Consider the following 23,705-nt stretch of genomic DNA (forward strand, 5'->3'; position numbering starts at 1 on the left):
TTGTGAAAAAGAAATGAGAGGTTGAATCAGGTTTATAAAAGTAAATTTCTTTTTTAGATTCATCTGCTTTTGATACAAATATGTAAATTGATTAGGAGTAGCCAAAGCAGTTCTACTTCTCTCCAAACGGCTTATTATTTCCGACCAGTTTTATTTTTATCAAGTACTTGTATATGTATACATACATACATACATACATATGTGCATTGCGGTTACCTACCAAGCATCCGTTTAGGGTGAGTTAACTGTGAAGAGGCCAGGCCGCGTGTGACCACTTTAACGCATTCGAATCAAAAACCGGCGAGGGCTTGCAGGAGGTCTGAATGCAAACGGATGCCTGTGGCTGCTTGAATCAAATGTTCAATAAATCTTAATATCGATTATGACTTGCCAAGCTGAGCACTAACTTTTCATTCCATTTCGATTTTTAACCCATTTGCATCATATGGAAATATGAAAAAAGACCCATATCAACGAAATTATATAAAATTGTATGAAAGTAAAAATAATTTTTATTTAAGTAGTATTTATTAGTAATTTTTTGCAGTATGGTAATATTTGAGATGTGGGATGCATAGAGCCACAAATAGTTTCCCTCCTAAACTAAACGTTAAACAAACAACGCAATGCTTTTGAGCTTGTCTTCATGGCGTTGAAGATATGAATGTTGGAAAACGTTGTCCAGGGAGTCTTGGTGGCAATGATAGGGAATTTGTAACTTTTCGGGTTTTCCGTGGTGTATTTGTTAAAAATGCTCTTAAGCAACAGACTCTACATTGCTGACGTGCATTACGATAACATTCGCTTATATCAATCTTACTTATTCGCTAAAGTGAAATAAATAAAACAACAATTTTTAACAAAACTGTAAAATGTTGGAAAAAAATTAGATTACATATAATAAGTTTTATTGGTTCATAGGGAAAAAACAAATTGTTTATGAACATCTCACTAAAAGAAATGAAAAATTTTGATATAAAAGGTTGTATTCATTCATGATTCAATTATAAAGGGTTTTTCAATTGGCGCGGGTCGATTTTGGCGCCCTGTGGCAGCCATTTTGTTTTGGTGACATCTGTCAAATCTTTAGTTTATTATTCAGTTGCTTATGCCAAATCATCATGGCAAGTTCTACGACTGAACAGCACGTTCAAATGATAAAACTTTATTATCAAAATGAGTGTTCATTAACGCAAACGTTGCGCGCATTGCGCCCATTTTTCGGTAGACGTGGTGGCCCCTCCAATTTCTTATGGCCCATATTGAACCATATGGATCTAGACGACATGTGGTTCCAGCAGGACGGCGCTACGTGCCACACAGTAAACGCCATTTTATTCTATTTCAACATCTACCCGCCCTTATTGAAAAACTCTTTAGAAGGTTACGTAAGTAAGCAGCTTTCTCGCTTCCTCTTGACAAATCGGCTCCCTTATTTGAAAACATGTTGCTTCTTTACAAGTATACGTACATGTTTCATAAAAAACTTTTAAATTCTAGTCAAATTTAGACTTTTGGTGCAAATTATTATGTCGGCAACACCGTACCCATTTTGACGCTTTGCCTTATTATTATTCGTTGAAAATCGTAAACTTTAAACTGTACAAATTTGAGTAAGTATATATATATATGGTATATAATTGGCGTGTACATCCTTTTTTGGTGTTTGCCCGAGCTCCTTCTCTTATTTGTGGTGTGCGTCTTGATGTTGTTCCACAAATGGAGGGACCTATAGTACAGTTTCAAAGCGACTCCGAACGGCAGATATTTTTATGAGGGGCCTTTTCGGGGCGACCGCTATTAGAAAAATGTTTTTCTTAATTTTGATGTTTCACCGAGATTCGAACCAACGTTCTCTCTGTGAATTCCGAATGGTAATCACGCACCAACCCATTCGGCTACGGCGGCTGCCAAGTAAGTATTATAATATGATAAAATCGAATTAATTTTCAAATTAATAACGTTTTTAATTATTTAGGTTGATGGGGGTCGTGCTTCTGAAATAGTCGAATAGACAAGCAGTTATCAAGGTTACCTCGGATATATGGGAAAACTTCAAGACAAAGTATGAAGACATATACAGACTGAACGAGCTGTCAATATTACAATTATGTGGGTGCCACGAAAGAACGGCTAAAATAAAGAAATATTTAAAAGAACTACTTTCGAGGAGAAACTCATCGGTCCACAGCCGGAAGTAGGGTGCAGCTCAGTCACGCACAAGGCTGTGATCAACCGACTTAGGCAACATAAGCACTATGACTACTGTCATAGTTCCAAAATCTTCGGCAGTCCAAAATGTTACTTGACGTCCCACATGGACCAAACTTTAAATTTCTTTTTACTATTGACGAACTGATTTAACAGTTGTTCTCTATATCCTAGAAGCTGAAGTGGAATTTAAACTAGGAGGCATTTGTTGATATTATTGTTGATATAACCACACGATCCATTCCTTTGAACAATTATGCCTCGGCAAGACAATCTTCATGAAGGTGGTCTTATCGATTTAAACTCTAAGAACCCTATTCGCTGTACTATTGCGATGGTACACCTGCTTGAGCTTCAGAGACTTTAGGAATCATGTGCCAATATGGACTGTTTGGCACATTTCTGCGATACAATAAAAAAAACTATTCGCTATGAAAAATGTAGCATTCACATACAACTAGTGTATTCTAGCATTAGAGTGCCAGGTGGTACTCCCTAATAGTAGATATATTTCAGAGCAACAGTGTATCATTTAGTATAAAAGAGTATTTTATCCCTTAGCAGCACTCACAATATAGTACGAGTATATGTACCTATACTAGCAAACTGTACACTGAAATACGTAGATTCATAATTTAAGAAGATAGTAAATATAGTTACTGTGAGAAATAATCCTTATGCACCTTATTAGTGATTACATTCTATTAATCTGTGTTGCTTCGTTGTTGTGTTCCTGTTATATTAATAGTAAATAAAGCTAAATGGCTTAATTCCTGCTGTAGATGAATACTAAAATTAATGTTGAATGGTTTTTTCTGTAATCTAAGCTAAAATATAATAATCCTGATCGATTTATTAAAAAAGTTACTTTGATTTAGGCATCTTGATATAAAAATTAAGTAAATATTACATTTTTGTTAAAAGAAAACAATAATTTGTTTGTTGTTTTGTTCTAATGTAGATTGAATCTATATTGGTCAGTGTTTTTTCATTTTTCATTGCATTACTAATTGCTACTTTGCGTACTAGTTTACTACCTTTAGGCAAGAAGGGGGAAAACTTTTTCCCTCTTTCTCAATCCTTCGTAAATGCAACTCAATATAAGGGAGTGCCAAAATTCTTCTGTCATTACTTACCTAACGTTCTATAATTGAATGATGGTATTCATTTAACCGCCACAAGCTACATATGTTTCACAAGCTAAGAAAGCTGAAACAACCACGAACAAATAATTATTTAATAATTTTTTTTCAGATAGAGTAAAATTTTATGAAAAAAACGAAGAAAAATGTCAACAACATACCAGCTATTCACTAAGGCTATCAAACATGTCTTCATAACTTGAGTTCGTTTCTTATAAAGTTGTCTTTCTTATAAAGTTGAATTGGTTGATTCGTAGCAATAAGTGGCAGAGTGTGTGGGTTTGGTTTTTGCAAATATGTATTTCACATTTGCAGCACATTGTTTTTGTTTTTCTATCTTTTTTGTAGTCACATATCCGCAACGGCTTTGTTTTAGTTTCTTTGCAGATTGTGCTTCATTTTCCTCGTTATATACGTTTAATTTGCTCCGATTTTTGATGTGAGGTCTAATAAGACGTGAGATATAACAAATCAAATATTCATTTCATTCAGTTAATTTCTGCCTGTGGCACGTGCAAGTTTGAAACCTTTGTATTTTACTTGTTCCTTTAAAATTGTATTGTATGTTCCACAATCAGGTTCAAAAAAATTTAAAAAATTTCCAACTTGTGAAGAGAATCCCTTCGAAGAATTTACGGGTATATTTTCTATAAGCGCGTTAGTTTCGTTTGCATAAAAAATGCACCTTAACTACTAACCACTTACGAGAGTTTGACCGCCTGGGATACTTGCCGTCGCCAACGTGCAAAGGTCCTAAAATCTCCCGCCGAATTTATCTCTCAAACACTCCAAGGGACGTCTCATCGGATGTTGTCATCGTTCAAGCTTCTGCGCCATACGATAGGACGGGCAAGATGAGAGCCTTGTAGATAGTTAGTTTTCTTCGTCGAGTGAGGACTTTACTACTCAACTGCCTACTTAGTCCAAAGTAGCACTTGTTGGCAAGAGAGATTCTACGTTGGATTTCAAGGCTGACATTGTTATCGATGTTAATGCTGGTTCCTAAATAAACGAAGTCCATTACAAGCTCGAAATTATAACTGTCAACAGCGACTGTTTGTTTGATGACAGAAGGTACTTCGATTTGTCCTCGTTCACCACCAGACCCATTCACTTTGCTTATCCAGTTTATAAAAGGCAGAACTAACAGCGCATATACCAAAAATTGCACGCTCTTAAAAAAAAATGTGCCTGAGCGATTAAGTTTCGCGGCGCGCACCTTCTTTCCAGCAGAGGTTAAGAAGTCACACGACAGCGAGTCACCTTGTCTGAAATCTCGTTTGGTATCAAACGGCTCGGAGATGTCCTTCCAAGTTCTGATGGCGCTGCTGGTATTGAAGAGGGCAACCTTGGATAGCTGTGCTAATTTTGCAGTGACACCAAATTCAGACATCGCGGCATATAGGCAACTCCTTTTCGTACTGTCGAATGCAGCTTTGAAGTCGACAAAAATATGGATGTTAAGCATGCGTAAAATTCACAACGCGACTACTATAGGGGGTGTATTACACCCAATCTCTTTTTAAAACAGGTTTTATGAAAATATCTGCTTTCCATATACAAAATTTATGTACCTCAAAATATTCAGAAATATGTAAATGGAGATTTCTTTTTAACTGTTTGCTGATTTTCCTTAATTCATTTGAAGTATGTAAGATATAAAACTCACTGGGTGGCTTACACACTGACGTTAGTAATGCAGGGCTAACTGTACCAATTAGTGGATCTTTAATTGAATTGATTAGCATATCTACAGTATACAAATAAGAATAATTGCATTGATTTTTCTTTAATTCTTTTTTCCTTCAAGGATTTATTATTTTCTCATGCCAAGTCGAGTAATAAGCAACTACTCATAAAGTTTTTCTGAATTTATTATATAGCCAACCATTAAGAATTGAGTGTTTCGTTGACTTAGTAATATTAATAAAAATAATAATAAATAAATTCACTACTGCTTTGCGAATTAAATCTGCTTCATAGTAACAAAACAAGTCACTGACCCATTTTTAATAATTTTTTAGGTATCAAATAAACTATTTTTCGGTTTTTAAGTACATAACATAGATGTATTGGCGAGTATGAATACAGACTAGCTGGAAATGGGTCTTATTTGTGCAGCTCATATTTACCTACAAACAAGTAAACGTATATGCGCACATAAACATATGTTTGTAGGTGGGTAGGTGTGTAAATATGTACTAAAAGTGAAAAAATTTTTTTTTTAGTTTTAAATTGGACCAATTTCTAGTTTATTAAGAAACGGATGTGAACTATTTAATATAAAATAAAATACAAAACAAAAAAAAAAATGCTGCCATATTTCTATGGCTCCGACTGGTATTTGTCTCGCACCACATCACAAGGTCTTCTGAATTCCTGGTATCCAGAATGCACCCACACAGTGGATACTATAAAATAGATTTATTCAAAAAAATATTAATTTATTTTATTATTAAAATATTATTTTAATACTTCGCTTGGTGCCCTTTATGACGGGGCAGCCGGCGTGCAGAGTTCGCGAGTCGGGGTCCAGAGACTTGTGCAAGTTATGCCACATAACCATTGCGCCTTTGACGGGTTGTGAGTAAACATTTAATACGGGAAACACTGTGTAACCGCCGTGCTCTACATCGGAAATCTAATTGAGGTCAGTTTTATGTAGAATAATGTAAAATGAAATTGAGAATAAAGAAAATAAAAAAAAGCAAAAAAAATATATGTATAAACTTACATAAAATAAGTGAGTAGTCAAACGATCTCCTATCCATTTAGAGCAATTCTGTTCTTCCTGTTAATATATAAAAAGGAAGAAAATTAAATCATGTTCTCAGTAGTTTTTCTTGAAAACTTCCAACAATTCCAAAATAATCAAAATGTGGGTCATACTGTCCGCCTACGCCGTAATTTGCCACCTGCATAGCTTCTGCGTTGGTTAAGTCGAGTCCACTTATAGTCGACACCATACGGTAGATATACTTCGTAGTTGGAGTTTCATATTCTAACCATGCCTGTTGGCTGACTCGCACATCGCGTGTCTCACGTGAATTTGAATTGCCAACCTGTGAGCGCTGCATATCCTCATCGGTCTTTTGAAGAATGTCTTCTATTTGCGTGTCGCTGAGTAGTCCGTAGTAGACGTTGATTTCGGGATCTGCATGTAATTCTTCTTTTTGTAACGGCGCCAGTATGAATAATGGATGATTGAGATTGTCCAATTTGCATCTGAGCCTGTGGAAATCCTTCTGTGGCACTTGCTTACCCTGGCACAGTTGTGAATAGTTTGCATACCAATCGTTTTGCTGCAATTCACTGAAACTGTCGGAATAAATTCGATTTTCTACTTTCGTGGTGTTCATGTAAACTGGCAGATCTTTAAAAGCGTGCGCCGGATCCAGTTTGAGTATTTTGTCAATGTACCTAACTGCATTTTTCAATTGGCCCAACTCATATTCAGCGAGTGCTAAGTACTCGAGTGTTTCTAGGAGCATTTTGTGAGCCAATGGGTCATCTTCTGTTGTACTTGTTTCATTGTCTGTTTTATCTACTTCATCTACTTTGTATAGTACCAGGGGAGAAAACACCCCATATAGTGGTTCATATATAAGCTCTTGCGCCTCATCAAACTTTTCTGTTGCCTCTGAATCGTTAAGTTCTTCAAAACATTTCGCAAATTCGTCATCGTCCATTTCCTCCGGGTTTCCTGAACAAAAGTCATGTTCATCCTCGTCTGCTTGCTCCTCGTCTGTTTCCTCGTTGTCTGTTTCCTCGTCGTCTGTTTCCTCGTCGTCTGTTTGCTCCCCGTCTGCTTGCTCCCCGTCTGTTTCCCCCTCATCTCCAACACTCTTTTCAGAGCCGTCGTCAATTTCATTCTGATTGCTTTCTTCTTCGATTTCATTTGCTGTAGTGTGCACGGCTGTTCCCATGTTCAGTAATTTCAATACTAATTTAGACCAGCTTATGGCTAAAGAATATTCCTTGGCTTCGAAAAGATTAGCTGCAATTTCGAAACATTCTCGCACAGAGAGTTCGGAACTTAAGAATGGAGAAAATCGACATTTTGAAATTAGAACTTTTAATGCTCGCTTGTACGCCATTTGATAAGTCAAAAATCGTGCTTACCCATAATAAGTGTCGGCGATAATTCCTTTTGCCAAATCACCCGAGCTCAAACCATATATGGTCTGTAATCGCCCTAAGCCCTTGGCCGCACCGCGCAATTCGTTGCTGTCAGGTATTCCCAAATCCATTTCCAACTCCGTAAAATTGCTTTTGAGTGCTACAGTTGGAATGATTGCATAAGATGAATAATTTGTAAAAATGTATAAGAGTATAACATTGAAATTTATGGAAAAAATGGTGTGAATAACTTCAAAAGGTAGGGCCGTAGTAACTTTATTAAAAGTTAAATCGTTTTAGTAAATTCGATTTTTAATTAAAATGATATTATTACAATACTAAATTTTGCGAAAGGATTTAGGTGTGAAGCCTTTCAAAATACAGCTGGTGCAGGAAATGAAGCCGAACGACCTACCGCAACGCAAAATTTTTGGTGAATGGGCTGTTGGAAAGTTGGCCGAAGATCCACTTTTTATCGAAAAATTGTGTTCAGCGACGAAGCTTATTTTGAGATAAATGGGTACGTAAATAAGCAGAATTGTCGATTTTGGAGTGAAGATCAGCCAGAAGAATTGCAAGAGCTACCAATGTATCCAGAAAAGGTCACAATTTGGTGCGGTTTGTGGGCTGGAGGTATCATTGGACCGTGCTTCTTCAAAGATGCTGCGAATCGTAACGTAACTATGAATGGCGAGCGCTACCGTGAAATGATATCCAACTTTTTTTTGCCCAAAATGCAAGAGCTTGACTTGCATGACATGTGGTTTCAGCAAGACGGTGCCACATGCCACACAGCACGCGTAACAATGGACTTGTTTAGAGGCGAGTTCGGTGAACATTTTATTTCACGTTCGGGACCTGTCAATTGGCCACCCAGATCGTGCGATATAACGGCTTTAGATTATTTTTTGTGGTGCTATGTTAAAGCTCATGTCTATTCAGACAAGCCTGCTTTAATCAACACATTGGAAGACAATATTAAAGCATTTATATATGAGATACCGGCCGAAACATTGGAAAGAGTATGTCAAAATTGGATTTGAACTAAGCGGATGGACCATTTGCAGCGCAGCGGTCAACATTTGCATGAAATAAACTTCAAACATTAAATTATATGGACTGCACTATCGATTTGAATAAAAATTTCATGCATTTTTCTGAATTTTACGTGTGTTGTGTGTGTTTTGAAAAACTTTGCTATAGCTTTTAAAAAATCACCTTTTAGTTCAATTTAATTTTTCTGATGTCGTTGGAGAGTGATTAGACGCTTTTAATATTTCAAAATATTAAGAATCTTACTCTCACTATTTGAAGTTTTAGTCAACATATCATTTCATTTCACTCAGGCGCTCAGCAGAAAAATTTTTAATTAAGGTTTTATTTTGTAAATGGATGAATGTAACAGAAACTGTAGTGGCTTTTTTTCAAATAACTTTATTATTTCGTGTTACGGTTTTTTTGTTTTCCACTATTAAATGTGAAAATTGGGTAAATTGAATTTTTCGATCAATATTCTTCAATTAGATTTTCATCCCAAATTATGTGGAAACTATGCAACTAACCTTATTCCATTGAAGAAAATATACAGCACGCGAAATCCATATTCGCATACCATATATTATACCATAATACCAAGCCGCGCACACATAATTAAAAAAAATTAAAAGAAATAAAAACGTAGTTGCATGTAAAAGTGGAACACAAGAACCAAGTTGTTGCTGTAAAAACTAAATATCACTATTTAAGAGATACATAATTCATATTCGTACTCCTTGAGTAAATAAGAAACAATATTCTAAGTTGATTTAATATTTGCGTTTCCGTTTTAAAACAGCTTTAAGGCAATGAGGCATGGATTTTACAAAGTTTGCCTTAAGATTTGGAGATATTTTTACCCATTCTACACTTTTCAGCTCCTGGATGTTTCTACATAATATCCTAATTTCTGCAGAGTTTATTAAAACTGATCACAAATTCTCTAGAGGGTTCGAATTACGATTTTGCGGTTTTATTTTTAAATATTTTCTGCAATTATATAATACCTCGAGATGGGTATCCCACGTGATGTGCTTGGGATCATTATATTGTTAACAGACAAAATTGTCTCTCGATCTCAAATTTTCAGCATTCTCAAGGATATTTTGCTTTAAAATGCCAATTAAATTGAGTTCATAATTCCCACCATAAGGTGTAGTTTACCTACACCCGAGGCACTAAAATCGCCAAGCAATCACCGATAAAATTTAATGCTTCAATGTGGGTATGAGGTTGCGTCGATCCAAAATAGTCTTAGGTTTTTTTAATTTTTATCTGACCGTCTGACATTTTCAACTTAAATTTACATTGAACGCTAAAAGTGCGCTTTTCCAGAAACGATATCCTTTATTTAAGAAATTTCTTGCGAAGTTGATTTGACACTTTCGCTTAATGCTATTAGTGAATAGTTTACTTCTAGCTGCTCTGCATTTAAATCCCATTTTTCATATGTAATTTCACACTGTTTGAGCAGTAACACTAATCTTGAATCGCACTTGTAAAACGGTAGCAAAATTTACGGCATCTTTTCTAATTCGCGTTGAGTAAAAGATTTCATCCGCCGATTCAGGAGCAACCTTTTTGATTTCTTACTTTTTTATTCATTCGTTTAGTGTTTTTAAACACTTTTACTATTGACGGAATATTAAAAATACTCCATTTTGCCGATTTAGAAATTTTTCTCAATGGCGGTTCATTTGTGCATGTATAGCATTTGCAAATTCACTCGATTTATGCCCCATGATTAAAATTACAAAAAAACTTTATAATATTAATTGCTAGCTGAAAGTGAGCTGTGCTTAATTCTCGTACTAGCGCGTTAATTTCCAAAAAAAGGAAAAATTCTACAATTTAATTTTGTGTCGGTATCTACGTTAGCAAGGTGAACGAATATAAATTTTGCATACTGTACGAGATGTGTTAAAAAAATAAGGCGAATATTCAAATTTCGCGGGCTACGTCATTCGACTTTCGATTATTATTATTTTTTTTTATATTGGTACACTTGTCTCGCTTAACACGCAAAACACTTGTCTTATCTATGCCTCCCACAAACAAACTAAACAGGCTAAAACCGTGAACATATCTTCGAGGCGAGTGTACCAATAAAAAACTAATCGAAAGTCGAATGACGTAGCCCGCGAAATTTAAAATTCATCTTATTTTTGGACACACCTCGTATTTTTGGCCCGCTCCACACTCACCTTCCAATCGCGGATGTTTTTCAACATATTTGCTTAGTTGCGCCCAATCGATCGCCATCCTTTTTATCAGTTTGAATGCATTCATGGGGTTGCCCAGGTACCCTTCCGGATCCTCCGACGCCAATGAATGCTCTTCCTTCAATTTAGCCAAGAACCTGTAATGATAAAATTTATACAAAAAATGGACGCAGAACTTAGTGGACACTGCAGTATTTGTGTAGCAGTACTAACTTGCGAAATAATGCAAAGTCATTTGCCTGGTTTACAACGAACTGTTGAAACCATTCCATCAACTCCTTCTCGGCATTGGCTAGCAGTTGAATTTTATCGATGGAGGAAAAGTACTCGGCTTGACAACTGGACGCCCACAAGACGAAACACAGAAAAATAAAAGTGCAGCGAAGTAGCGATGACCGTTTTCTGTCGCAATCAAACGCCCCGTTGGCGGTAATAGAATATTTCGTTGGCGAAACCATTTTTCAGCTTCAGCCCACTTGGTTTGGACGTCTCTGCTTTCAGTGCTAGTTAAGAAATGCGAAGGCAGCTCAGTATTCTCACTTTAGGTTGTGTCGATCAGGGAAGTGCAGGTCTGACTGAATCGTTGACACGCCAGTTATGTGCAGGTGTTTTTTATTACTGCGTTGCTAGTTCAAAGTTATGTACAATGCGGTGGCATATGCGCACTTACGCCGGCCTATGTTTGTGCGGAGAAATGTAAATATGGAGTATAATGAATTGGGATAGCGTTTTTTTTGTTTTTGTTTTTGAATAGCTCTCAGTTCCACATGTGTATTTGGAAATTGACAACAATGGGTTATTTATTAGCTTATTTTTATTCGAATTCGAAGTGTGGTGTCGACTCAATATTTATACAGAGTGGAACACTTGCTTTCTCAAAATACTGCACCACAACTCTTGCACCTCTTGTTCGCTATATATAATTTATCACCTTGGTCAAAAAGTTTCCGGAATATAAGTATGCATTCAGAAAATTCAAAATACAAGTTTATTCCTCCAAAGCGTTATTATTGCCTTCAAAGTACTCCCCATCAACTGCAAGGCACTTACGCCAGCGTTTGATCCAGCTTTGGAGACATTTCCGGAACTAATATATATTCTCGCTATAGCCATCAGAGAAGTCTTTGATTTTCGATTACTTCCTTTCGGTTGTTAAAACGCGTTCTCCATAGTGCTTTTTGACTCGGCCAAACAGTAAAAAAATCGCAGGCAGGTGAATTCGATGACTGCTGGTTGGTATTCGTTTCGTTCTTGGTTAAAAGTTCACAGATAATAATGCCATTGTGCAAAGCTGCGTTATCGTGGTGCAAAATTCACGAGTGGTTTACCTACAAATTCATTTTTTGGCGAGCGCCCAAATACATATAAGTCCTTATTAACTGTCTGACCCTCTGCCAAAATTCGTGGCGTTGAATCCCGTTGTAGTCCATAAAACCGTGATCATCGCTTTCACTGAAAATGACGTAGTTTTTTTGGTCTTCGTTCACTCGCGTGATGTTTGGATTGCGTGTCGTACTCATAAGCTCACGTCACGTCTCCAGTACTGATGCGTTTGATGAATATTGATTCGGATTCATCCATGGAAATCATGTCTCTGGCGATATCAACTCGACCCCTTTTTTGCATTAAATTCAAGTCCTTTAGGACCAACTTTGCAATGTCCTGAACAGATCCTTAATAATGTTAAAGTCCTCTGCCAGCTCTCTGATGGTTAATTTGTGGTTATGGATGAACTTTTCTCTCACTTTATTGACGTTTTCATCAGTTTTTGATGTCGACAATCTCATATGAAGCGTTCAGCCACTCGTAAACGACTGTTTTCTTTAGAGTATCATTACTGAAACAGTTTCGCAACATTTCTAAGGTTTTTGCGCCATTGAATTCATTTTTAACACAAAGTTTAAGACAAACTCATTGTTTCAAATTCAAATCCATTTTTAAAACTAACAAAAAAAAAAAAAATAGTGAAAACACTTGCAGAGGTTGATTTACTCCAGACGGCGTTACTTTCACAAATGCCCAGCGACGGCGATAACATTTTGGTAGAAATGTAAAACACAGATGTGGCAAAAAAAAAATATAACTCAAATCAGTATATTTAGAGGGTCGGTTGGAAACTTTTTGATCGAGGTGGTGTGTGTGTGTATGTGTCTCTTATATATGTTATAACGGAGGTTTGGTTCAATAACCATTTGAATGGGAAAAATTGTCACAGTTAGAGAAGTCCTCATCCACAAGTGACCCATCAACTATTCAAAACACCATAACTTTTTTGTGTGAAATTAGTTTTTATTGATTTCAAAGACAAAATTGTTCAAAAATGATTACAATTTTAACATATAGGGTGAACGATATGAAGTGTTACCAACTTCACACTGCTTGTATCTGTAAAACAGCTCATGACATCAACTTCAAAATTGTTCTAATGCTCGATTTCGTTCAAGTCGAGCCTTCACTTTCTGAACCATTTCTGGCGTTGTTGTGGTTTTTTTTGGTACACCTCCATAGCGTTTTGCAATGCTACCAGTATCATTGTAACGTTTTATAGTGCGATACACAAACATTTTATTCACTTTGAGGTGACTGAGCTCACGAACAATGGCTGGTTGTGATTTTCCAGCCAAATATAACGCAATCACACTATTACGTTTGAATTCCATCACAGAAAAATAAATTCAACAAAACTGAGACGCCAATGCTTTTGATGGCTTATAAACAATATATTGAACTGTCATTAGAACAATCAGTAGTCCATTCGATCAACCGAATTTGTAAGCACATTTTCGATTGTTTGGGCTCCAATTTCATGAATGGCAACTTCGATTTCGAGTTTTAAAGCATCAATCGTTTCTGGATGGTTCGCATAGCATTTGTCCTTAACGGATCCCCACAAAAAATAGTCCAACGGGCTTAAATCACAGCTCCGAGGCGGTAGCCAAAAGTTCGAGTGTAATTTTGGCAGTGTGACAAGTTGCACCGTCCTGTTGAAACCAAATGTCGTCCATTTCATCCTCTTCAATTTTTGGACACAACTCGTTGAGCATGTCACGGTAACGCTCGCCATTTACTGTAACCGCGGCTCCTCGCTCATTTTCGAAAATAAATGGCCCGATGATGCCGCCAGACCAAAAATCGCACCAAACAGTGACTCGTTGTGGATGCATTTGCTTCTCTACAGTAACGTGTGGATTTTATGAGCCCTAAATCCGACAATTTTGCTTATTGACGTAGCCACCGATGTGAAAATCAGAAAAGACGAAGAAGACTCACCACTTTGGAAAGAGGTTTTCAATATTTCCCAATTTTGTTCAAGCGTATAGGCTATGTTCAGAAACGCATTATAATGCGCAGTACTTGCAGCGCTGGCAGCACTGTCAATGTGACAATTCATGCAACTGATAGATTTGTTGAAAAATTGCAAATAGATTTATTGCATTTATGAACGCGCTGTGCACTAAAATGGAATTGTTACTAAGTTTGGTCATGGACGATGTATGTAAGGAAAAAACCGATAGTCTTTTATTAAATTTAAGAAAAAAAAACCGTGTAAAGCTTAAAAGAAGGGCATATCTTGTCAAAAGTTTAATATCAAAAGTTTAATATTTTTTTTTATTCGCTTATATGTGATGAGTAAATTAGAAAATTTTCGCTGGGCGATGTTTCTATCTATTTTTAAATCTTTATTAACTTTTTTTACTTCATCTACGACCTTAGCCCAGAGCACGCTCTTTTTCCTCCTTCCCGACGTGAACTCGTTCTCCATGCTCAGTCGGACTCTGAGCAGTAATTTTATCTCCGATGTACTAAAGTAATCACTAAAACCAAGAAAAGTATAATAAAATAAAGTTTAAATATCGTATTTTTCATCAATTTTTGTATTAAAAGCTAAAATAAATAATTAAAAACCCACTTTTCATCAGACATTGTACTAGCGTATTTATTGGCAGTGCGAAAATTTTTGCTGCAAATAATGCACGACTTTTGATACAAAAATGACGTTTAAGAACGCGTTGCATTTGCAGTACTGCCATATTTGAATTTTTGAACGCACTGCTCACTCTGCTCACTCTGAAATAGTATGTTGCGCATTATAATGCATTGTTGAACATACCCATAGCGTCCCATTTCGTAAATGTCAAACCTTTAAGTAAATTATGAACACATTTGACATGCCATTTGTGTTAGCATAAAAAAATAGGTGGTTCAAAAAGCAAACGCTACATGGCCCACCCTGTAAATGATCGGATATTTATTTCATTATAAAGAGGAAGGTATGCCGTTAATAGTGGAAAATAACATCAGGTAAATGACCACCACGACCACGCTTACAGGAAAATATTCTTTTCATGAAATTTTCTATAACCGAATTGCAAAGTGGCTGCCCTATGTCTTCGATAGCCTCACGAATTCCATCTTTGAAGTCTTGAATCGACCCTGGGCTGTTGGCGTAGACCTTCTCTTTGACGTGGCCCCAAAGAAAAAAGTCACAAGGTGTTAAATCACAAAATCTCGGTGGCCAATTGTGATCACCTCTTCGAGAGATAACACGGTCCGGAAACCTTTCCGGTAAAAGATCAATGGTTTCGTTGCTTGTGTGACAAGTAGCGCCGTCTTGTTGAAAATAAACGTTGTCCAGATCCATACCATCCAGTTACGGCCATAAAAATCGTTATACCGTGTAATACCTGTTAATATCGTAAATAACACCTGTTATTGGAAAACCCTTTATTTTAGCGAACCGACCCACATATATTTATAGGGGCTGTTTATGCTGCTAAATATAATAACAACACCAACAACATTGATTCTGTTCCCTTCTGTCAACAATTAATCTCGTTGAAGTAAGCAATACACCTTTCCCCATTTATCCAGTTGTACAAAATATCTGAATTATTACGTTTTTAATACGATGGTGAGAGTGTTTTTACTTACGGATCTGTACAAGGATTTATCCTTCCCAAACTTGGCCACTTGAATACTATTCGTCAAATACCCAGCATGCGAGACAATTTACAGTAGTGGAATACTCACCATTTTCCCATTGCTATTTAAAAATCCACAACACTTCGCCATTTAATATTATTATATAACAAATCTGAGTAAATTCATTTTTTATTTACATAACTTAAAAAATTTTCATAAGAAACTAAATACATACATACAATTATAAGTAGAAAAAAATTACTTAATAATTATAAAATTTAAATTCACTAATTCGGCATTTACAAAATGGCAGATCAAATTTCCTAGAAGAAACTTTTTATAGAGTAAGTTCCTGCTTGTGAACAAGTACATGTGGTTGCCATATTCAATTTAAATTCGGATAATCTAACGAGAGCATGACAGAAACATACGAGTATGGTAAAGTTTCCGAAACCGGCCAATGTGTGAACATAAAACGGAAATGTAGGTCCTCGGAAATTTGAGATTTTGTATTGAATGCTTGTTAATTTTCAACTACGTCCATGGAGTATCAAGTCTCTGTCGCAAGTGAAAGAAGGTTGTATTGTCCATTTGTTCCTTTGTTTCTATTATTGCACTAAATTGCGAATTCGCCATGGTCAGGTGTAAGGCCGCAAGGTCGACGGAATTCTTGATTGCGTTCATGAATCCATTTGTTAGAGACTACAGAAGGAAAGGGGGCAATATTACAAACACATACATGATTTTCTAAATATGTAAGGATATTTGTATACTAAGTAAAAAAAAGATAATTTATTACAAACTTATCTTACCCCACTTAGAGCCAGTGAGAACTGGACAAGCCGCATGGCGCGTTCTGAAATCCCCTTCTCCGGATCTATGCAGATTGTACCAAAAAGCAGCTGAGCCTTTCTTGGGCCATACGGCAATGCGCAGGTTTGTAAAGACTGTGGCACCACCCTGCTCCACGTCGCTCATCTGCGAGATAGAAAAAGAGAAAAAGTTGAAAGGAATATGCGATAAAATAATAAAAATATTCTGCTTATGTGCACTCGTATGTATGTATATGTACGTTATCCTACATGCAAATGGAGGGTTCAAAGATATTTAGCCACCTCCGCATAGCAGATGGGCTTAAACGACAATCGTTTCGTGGGAGAAATGTTGTCGAGGTTTGACCATTCTCCGCTGAGGTAACTGATGGAAGATTGGAAACATCTAAGCGGCTCGAAATGGAGATTGGATTCTGAATTAAGGCCCAGTTATGCATACATTGAAGTGCATTGCATGACGTGAGTACTGTCACCTATCGAATCGATTACCGGAAGAAGATTGTCTGTATTTGTTTATAAGTATACTAACATTTAACGTTTACAAAAATTACTTCAACAATAAGGCGACCGCTGTAGCCGAGTGGTTTGTACATGTGCGTAGTCCCCCAGGGCCCTGGGTCGAAACCCACTGTGGGCACGAAAAACCAAAATGATTGAAAATGTTTTTTCGAATAGCGGTCGCTCCTCGGCAGGTAATGGCAAACCTCCGAGAGTATTCTTGCCATGCAAAAGCTCCTAATAAAACCAACATGCCGATAGCTAAAAAGACATACCAAGTTTTCGAAATAATTTGCAGAATAGTTGCCATACACATTTTAATGATGTGAATCATGAAACACTTAGTGAAAATCGTATTTCCAAAACTTTCTTAAGCAGCCATTTTTAACAGTCAGAGCTATTCAGAGCAGTGCTGACAAATTATATGCAACGTTGGGCTTGAGTAAACATTTTTGATTTATTGACTACTCGCTGGATGGTTGGTGAATCGAAAGCAGGTAATATGTTTTTAAATTTCCTCATTCATAGGCAATTATGTGTGCAGACTTACGTAGAAGAGCACTGTCGCGATGCGGTTGCCGGTATTGAGTCCCTGGAAGGCGCGAATTTCATCTTTCTGTAAAACGTAATAAAAAAATATGAAATATTAATGATTTCACTTTTTCAACTATTCACTTTTACAACTCACTCTCGCAAAATCAAAGTGCGGCTCATAGTGCCCACCAATGCCATAATTCACCACCTGCAATTCTTCAGCTACAGTCATGTCCAATCCCGTCATATCTTCCGTGCGTTGCACAATATTTTCAACGATCTTATGCTCTTCGGTGCGTATCCATGCCGATTTACTGATCCGGTAATTGGCCGTTTCTAATTCGCCCGTCACTGCGTTCTGCACGGTAGCACGACGGAATCGTGGTCGTGCCATTTTCTTCATCAATTCTATTTCATTGTCCTGCATCACGTCATGATAGATTACAATGTAGGGGTCCAAGTAGGCTTCCTCAAGTTTGAGTGGTCCTAAGCGCAAGAAGGGCACATTATTGTTGACGTAGCGGCAGCGCAATGGTCGCAAATCCGCTGGTGACGGTTTCAATTCGCCACGACAAAGCATTTCATACGCTTTGCGTTCGCTGAAGGTGTATACGCTGGGATCTCCCTTGGCAATGGGCTGCAAATGCAATAAATCAAATATATTTGTTAGCTCCGAATAAATGAATGAGGGCGGGACGGAACTATGAACTTTGATTGCGAGATGTTAGGCTTACCAAATCCGAGACCGGTGTGCTCTCGCTGCCATCGTCGCCTTTGACTTTGCGTTCAGCTTGGAGTTCGGCAATCTCCTTTTCGTAAAACACCTTATTGCCTCTGGCGCGTTCGTGGTCGGGCGTTAGTTCCAAAAGTTCATTAGTCATTGTAAGGGCTCTTTCGACGTTGCCTGTAAGGAATTAAATATGCGATTGATGATTTTTTTTTATGTTGATGTTCAATTTGATAATGCATTTGTGTGCATGAAGCAGACGTCAAGAACCGATGTTGGTACATAAAAAAATTTGTGGTCTCTTGATGTCATGCTAAATGAAAAAGTATTCAGTTGGTTATAATAAACATTCATTCGAAAGGCAAAGAGCTTTGGCGAACATAATAATTTCTCTGCTTGTCATTTTCAAGTGAAAGACGAACGCTCTAAAAAATTGGTAACATCATTATTTTCGCTCGGTGGTTTTACATACGAGGTGTGCTCAAAAAGTAAGAAAACTTTGCATTTGTCTCAAAAAATATTTATTTATTTATCAATATATACATATTTTGCCCCCTTCAAATTAATCGCTTTCAGATATAACACACGTGTGACTCTATATGCACAATTGTGGAGGCACTTTTTGTTTTGGGAACAAGTAAAAACTCAAAGGACTAAGTCCGTGGTGGTTGAAGCAAAATTTAGATTTTTTTAACCATTTTTCTTGACAACAGCAATTCGCCGAGCGTACCCAAACACGGCTAACAAATTAAACATGAAATAAAGTTGAAATCATAGTGAAGTAGTAAATTCGGAACGTGAGGCGAATATCGGATCGTTAACCGGCTTTCAGCGAATTTGAAAGAATAAGCTGATTGGCTGACGTAACTGACCGTCTTCCCTCATGCTGCGTTGACGTCTGAACGACTAATTGGACGAGTGTGTGAATATGTGTGAAATGATCGTGCATAATTCGGCTGCCAAGTCGCTTTGTGAGGATGGGAGGATGATAGACTTCTAAGGTTTGCTCTTTAAATATGGTGAAAAAAATTGAGTGGTGAACTTTGGCTGCGACGTAACTTGGGGTACTCAGCACGATCATTTCTCACATATTCACACCCTTGTCCAATTAGTCGTTATTCAAACGCAAAGAATTGTCATTGGTTGAGTTTTTTCGTTCATCGCCATCACAATGCCAGTTTTTTCCCCTGTTACATCAGCCCATCAGCTGGTTCTGCCACAGAATAACGCGATTTTGACAAGTCTGACGTCAGCTCCCTTCCCAGAAGCTCCTCTCACAATTTTCTTTTTCACCATAGTTAAAGAGCAAACCTTGTAAATCTATCATCCTTAGGAAATCGAATGAATTACCCGCCAAATTTAAAAAATCACCATACATTTTGAACGCATTTCGCACATATCTATCTACATTGCCTTTCATATTGCATATTTCATTACTGCAGTTCATATCGATTTTTTTTTAAGAAATTCTGAATATAGGGAACTAATTTAAAATGACAGCAAGCGTTGTTATTGACTGATTTGCACGAATTTTATACAACAACCGACTTAATAACATAGTTTTTTGCTTGCTCGAGTTATCGCCGAATCAGCAACTCAATTCCAAAATACCAACACGTTTGTTTTTATTTATTTTTATTTCACTCTCTTAATTTATTTATTGATCATTCTCTACACCCTGTAAGGCTAGAGAATTTAGATGCATACTTTCAGGCACACCACGTAGCCAATAACACAGCGCTTCTATTGATTGTCACGTTCCAATACATTTACGTTACATTAATATTTGTACGTGGTTGAATCAAAATCTAATACTTGGCCTTGTACCGGGCATCTCAGCAAAAAACTATTAGAATGCCATTTTTTTTACTGCCAGAAGGTTAATTTCAGAATAATTTATTGACATTTTGATGGGAATCTAATTACCTTGTTTGTATGTGGAAAAGGCGAGATATTCCAAAATGTCGGCGCGTGTGAAACTTTGGGTTTGATTTTGAGGTTCCTCTTGCAGTCGGGTCATTGCCTCATTCATCCATAGGACAGTGTGGTAATAGTCGTGATTGACATACGATTGACGACCCAACTCAAAGCAATCATCTGAAGACATTTCCGTACTAGAAATAGGAAACGAATTGGAGTGTAACAAAAACCTCGATAATAAATCATTACAGGTGATGTGAAAAAATTTTATATAAATACCTATTTATAGAAAATTCAATACTAAAACTTATTCTATACCAACCAAGGCATTTTTTGTTTTAATTGTCTTCCAAATTGACTTTACCCATATTTGAGTTTCGTTTGGTTTGAAGCATGGAAGAAAGTTCATTAAAGAAAAACTTGAGTATTATTTTTAAATTAAAATGTATTTAAATCATTTAAGAAATTTTTGTTTTTGTTCCGCAAATGGACTAAGAACGACATAGCCCAAATAAAATTTCGATAAGTAACAGCTCTTCTTTATGCTGTGTAAAAATTCATGGCGATATTTATTAACAGAATCTCATTAGATAAAAACGTGCCTTGACATTCTACCAGCGAACGGCCTCTAAAAATTCTTATAGAAACCATTTGCTTTGGAGGACGTCCTAAACCTCTATATATCACAAATGCTGGTATAAATTTATTTCTTTATTTTAGTACAGGAATCCTTCGTCATTTAATAATTTTAATTTATTTATTTTATGAAAGAATTTTACATTGCCAGCGAACTTTCCGTTTCCCGCTTCGGCCTTACCTGTATTGTATGCCATTGAGCATGCCACGAGCCACACTCGATGTGTCCAGTTTGTACGTGTCCTGCAATCGCATCAACGCGACAGCCGCTCCATTCAAATCTTCATCGGATGGAAATTTCAATATATGGCGGTAGTTCGTAATATTATTCAAGAATTCTGGAACATGGACACGGGTAACGGAAATCAAAAGGAGATTAATCAGGAGCCTTCACATGGACATTTTGGTGTAATACATTCCGAGCAGTAAAAATACCTACCAATGCCAACATCATGGGCCATTAAATTCTCCACCTGCCGCCAGTCGGTGGTCAGTCGCTTCGTCAACAGATATGCGTTAATTGGATTTGAGACGTAGGCGGGCATATCCGTGGCTGCATCCTCGTGCTCTCTTTGGTACTCGCCCAGTTTACTGTAAATTAGTAAATGTCAAAAGAAAACATTAAATATTTTAAATAAAAAAATGATTAAATCACAAAACATTGTTTTTATTTAATTCTATTTTCTATAATTTATAATGAATTAATTCATTAAATTACAGTCTCTATATTTAACAGGAAAGAAAATATTCTTATCATACATATGTACATATATAGAGATAAATCAATTAAATGTGGGTGAAGTATTAGGTGTGCAACTAAGTTCCCTGTTTGTCAATAGATGCCGCCAGCAGTGTGTGCTAGTCGATTCAAACATAACCTAAACGTCATAAACCGAGCTTAGACATATGGTAAGCAAACTGCTTCGACACATTAATGATTTTGTTTTGGTATCATATACTTTGGTTTTGTGAAAATCTCTGATTGTATGCCGAATAATCGTCATTTACGGGAAGTGTTGATTTTCCTCTTCCATTCGAAAAAAACGGCGGCTGAAGCATATCGAGAGCTACAAGATTGGCCGCCGAGATAGGTTCCGTCGCTTCAAAGAGGGTGATTTTAATGTTGACGACCGTCCGCGTGACGGAAGGCCAAAAACCTTCGAAGTCGCTAAATTAGAGGCATTGCTCAATGAGGATCCGTGTCAAACACAAGAAGAGCTTGCTTCAGTATTAACAGTTACCCGCCAATCCATTTGGGAATGATTCAGAAACAGGGGACTTGGTTCCTTAAGGGTTAAAACGAAGGAATGTTGAACGTCGTTTTTTCGTCGGTGAACAACTGCTCATCGCATGTTGTAGTTGTTGTTGTTATAGCAGCATAAACATTCGCCATACTTACATACGAAAAATGCTGCTGGAATGACAGTCCATGGCCGGATATAAATCCGGGTCGTTTCGGTGACGTAGAACCGACTGTCGTGACGGGGGACTGCACGGTCATGCTTCTACGTCGTCGCTAATTTGGTGTTATTTATTGTGAACTGTTAAAATCAAGCGAAACCATCACTGGGGATCGGTTTAGATTATGTTAGAATCGACTAGCACACACTGCTGGCGGCATCTATTGAGAACTTAAGAACTTAGTTGCGCACCTAATATAATTCCACAACAAATGGCAGAGTACTTTTTTTTTTCTTAAAAACTTTGAATAAAAAAATTAAAAAAAAAATTCCTATATTCGTTATTATTTTTTTCTTATTTGGTTACCGCCTCTATTAAAATGCACCAATAAATCAAACACAGCATTACAGCTGCTGAAGTTTTACAGCTGCGAAATGCCATTAGATAGAATAATATTTTGATGCATGCTTATTTCCGAGCAAAGTGCAGTCTGCACTTGAATTATTAGAAAACCTTGGATTACTTGATCAAATTCGGTTGCTTTACAGTTAGAATTTTCAAAAAATAATTTTGACGTGATAACGTCTTATAATTCGATTTAACAGGCTGCACGCACGAAAAAATGTGTCGTTACCTTGCTCATTACTGTTCATATGTAGTTACCTTGCTCATTACTGTTCATATGCAGTTACCTTGCTCATTACTGTTCATATGTAGTTACCTTGCTCATTACTGTTCATATGTAGTTACCTTGCTCATTGCCGTTACCAAAATGTGTCGTTACCTTGCTCATATGTAGTTACCTTGCTCATATGTAGTTACCTTGCTCATATTAGTGTTACCTTGCTCATATGTAGTTACCTTGCTCATATTAGTGTTACCTTGCTCATATGTAGTTACCTTGCTCATATTAGTGTTACCTTGCTCATATGTAGTTACCTTGCTCATATTAGTGTTACCTTGCTCATATGTAGTTACCTTGCTCATTGCATTGAATGAACTGCAAGCGAAAGCGCGGAAGGAACGACAAAGCAAACAAAGCAAACGAACGGCAACGTTCGACATCTTGCTCTCCCCTACTTATGTGAGCGTATATATGTATGTATATGCGCATATGTACATATATAAATTCACGTATTTGTATTGGCATATGCCTTCTTATTGATTATTATTAATTTGATTTACTTGAAGAATTTAAAATAAAACCAAGTTTGTTAATAATACCTGTTGTTTTAATGTTATTATTATTATTTTTTTATTATATCTGAAGGAAAAAATGTATGGTAATATTCACCATATCTATACTAATATTATAAAGAGGAAAACTTTGTTTGTTTGGTTGTAATGAATAGGCTCAAAAACTACTGGACCGATTTTAAAAATTCTTTCACCATTCGAAAGCTACATCACGAGTAACATGGATTATATTTTATTCTGGAAATAGGGCTCGAGATATAGGTCAAAACGTGGACCCGGGTAACCTTCGGATGTGTATGTACAATAT

At 36.8% G+C, this 23,705-nt stretch overlaps 2 protein-coding genes across 3 annotated transcripts in view; both read right to left on the reverse strand.

Moving 5' to 3' along the window:
• Window positions 1–5,599: 5,599 nt before the first annotated feature.
• On the reverse strand, window positions 5,600–11,304 carry LOC129243466 (prolyl 4-hydroxylase subunit alpha-1). Its single transcript, XM_054880510.1, has 7 exons — window positions 10,943–11,304; window positions 10,712–10,866; window positions 7,476–7,632; window positions 6,212–7,388; window positions 6,088–6,144; window positions 5,829–5,994; window positions 5,600–5,764 (listed from the first exon to the last, which is right to left on the reverse strand). Exons 1-7 carry the CDS (start codon window positions 11,185–11,187, stop codon window positions 5,679–5,681), a joined length of 2,043 nt encoding a protein of 680 aa, XP_054736485.1. The 5' UTR covers window positions 11,188–11,304; the 3' UTR covers window positions 5,600–5,678.
• A 4,497-nt stretch (window positions 11,305–15,801) lies between these two features.
• The window catches only part of LOC129243474 (prolyl 4-hydroxylase subunit alpha-1), a 76,868-nt gene continuing 68,964 nt past the window's right edge, over window positions 15,802–23,705 (reverse strand). For both annotated transcript variants that reach the window (XM_054880520.1, XM_054880530.1), the window contains exons 3-10: window positions 21,240–21,391; window positions 20,982–21,138; window positions 20,171–20,358; window positions 18,252–18,421; window positions 17,672–18,154; window positions 17,534–17,599; window positions 16,465–16,630; window positions 15,802–16,354 (exon numbers count right to left, since the gene is read on the reverse strand). In XM_054880520.1, coding sequence (XP_054736495.1) covers window positions 16,269–16,354; window positions 16,465–16,630; window positions 17,534–17,599; window positions 17,672–18,154; window positions 18,252–18,421; window positions 20,171–20,358; window positions 20,982–21,138; window positions 21,240–21,391 — 1,468 coding nt within the window. In that variant the 3' untranslated portion in view covers window positions 15,802–16,268. The remainder of the gene's footprint in view (window positions 16,355–16,464; window positions 16,631–17,533; window positions 17,600–17,671; window positions 18,155–18,251; window positions 18,422–20,170; window positions 20,359–20,981; window positions 21,139–21,239; window positions 21,392–23,705) is intronic.

The sequence above is a fragment of the Anastrepha obliqua genome, chromosome 1 (genome assembly GCF_027943255.1).
Source record: "Anastrepha obliqua isolate idAnaObli1 chromosome 1, idAnaObli1_1.0, whole genome shotgun sequence".
In the NCBI taxonomy this organism is placed as follows: domain Eukaryota; kingdom Metazoa; phylum Arthropoda; class Insecta; order Diptera; family Tephritidae; genus Anastrepha; species Anastrepha obliqua.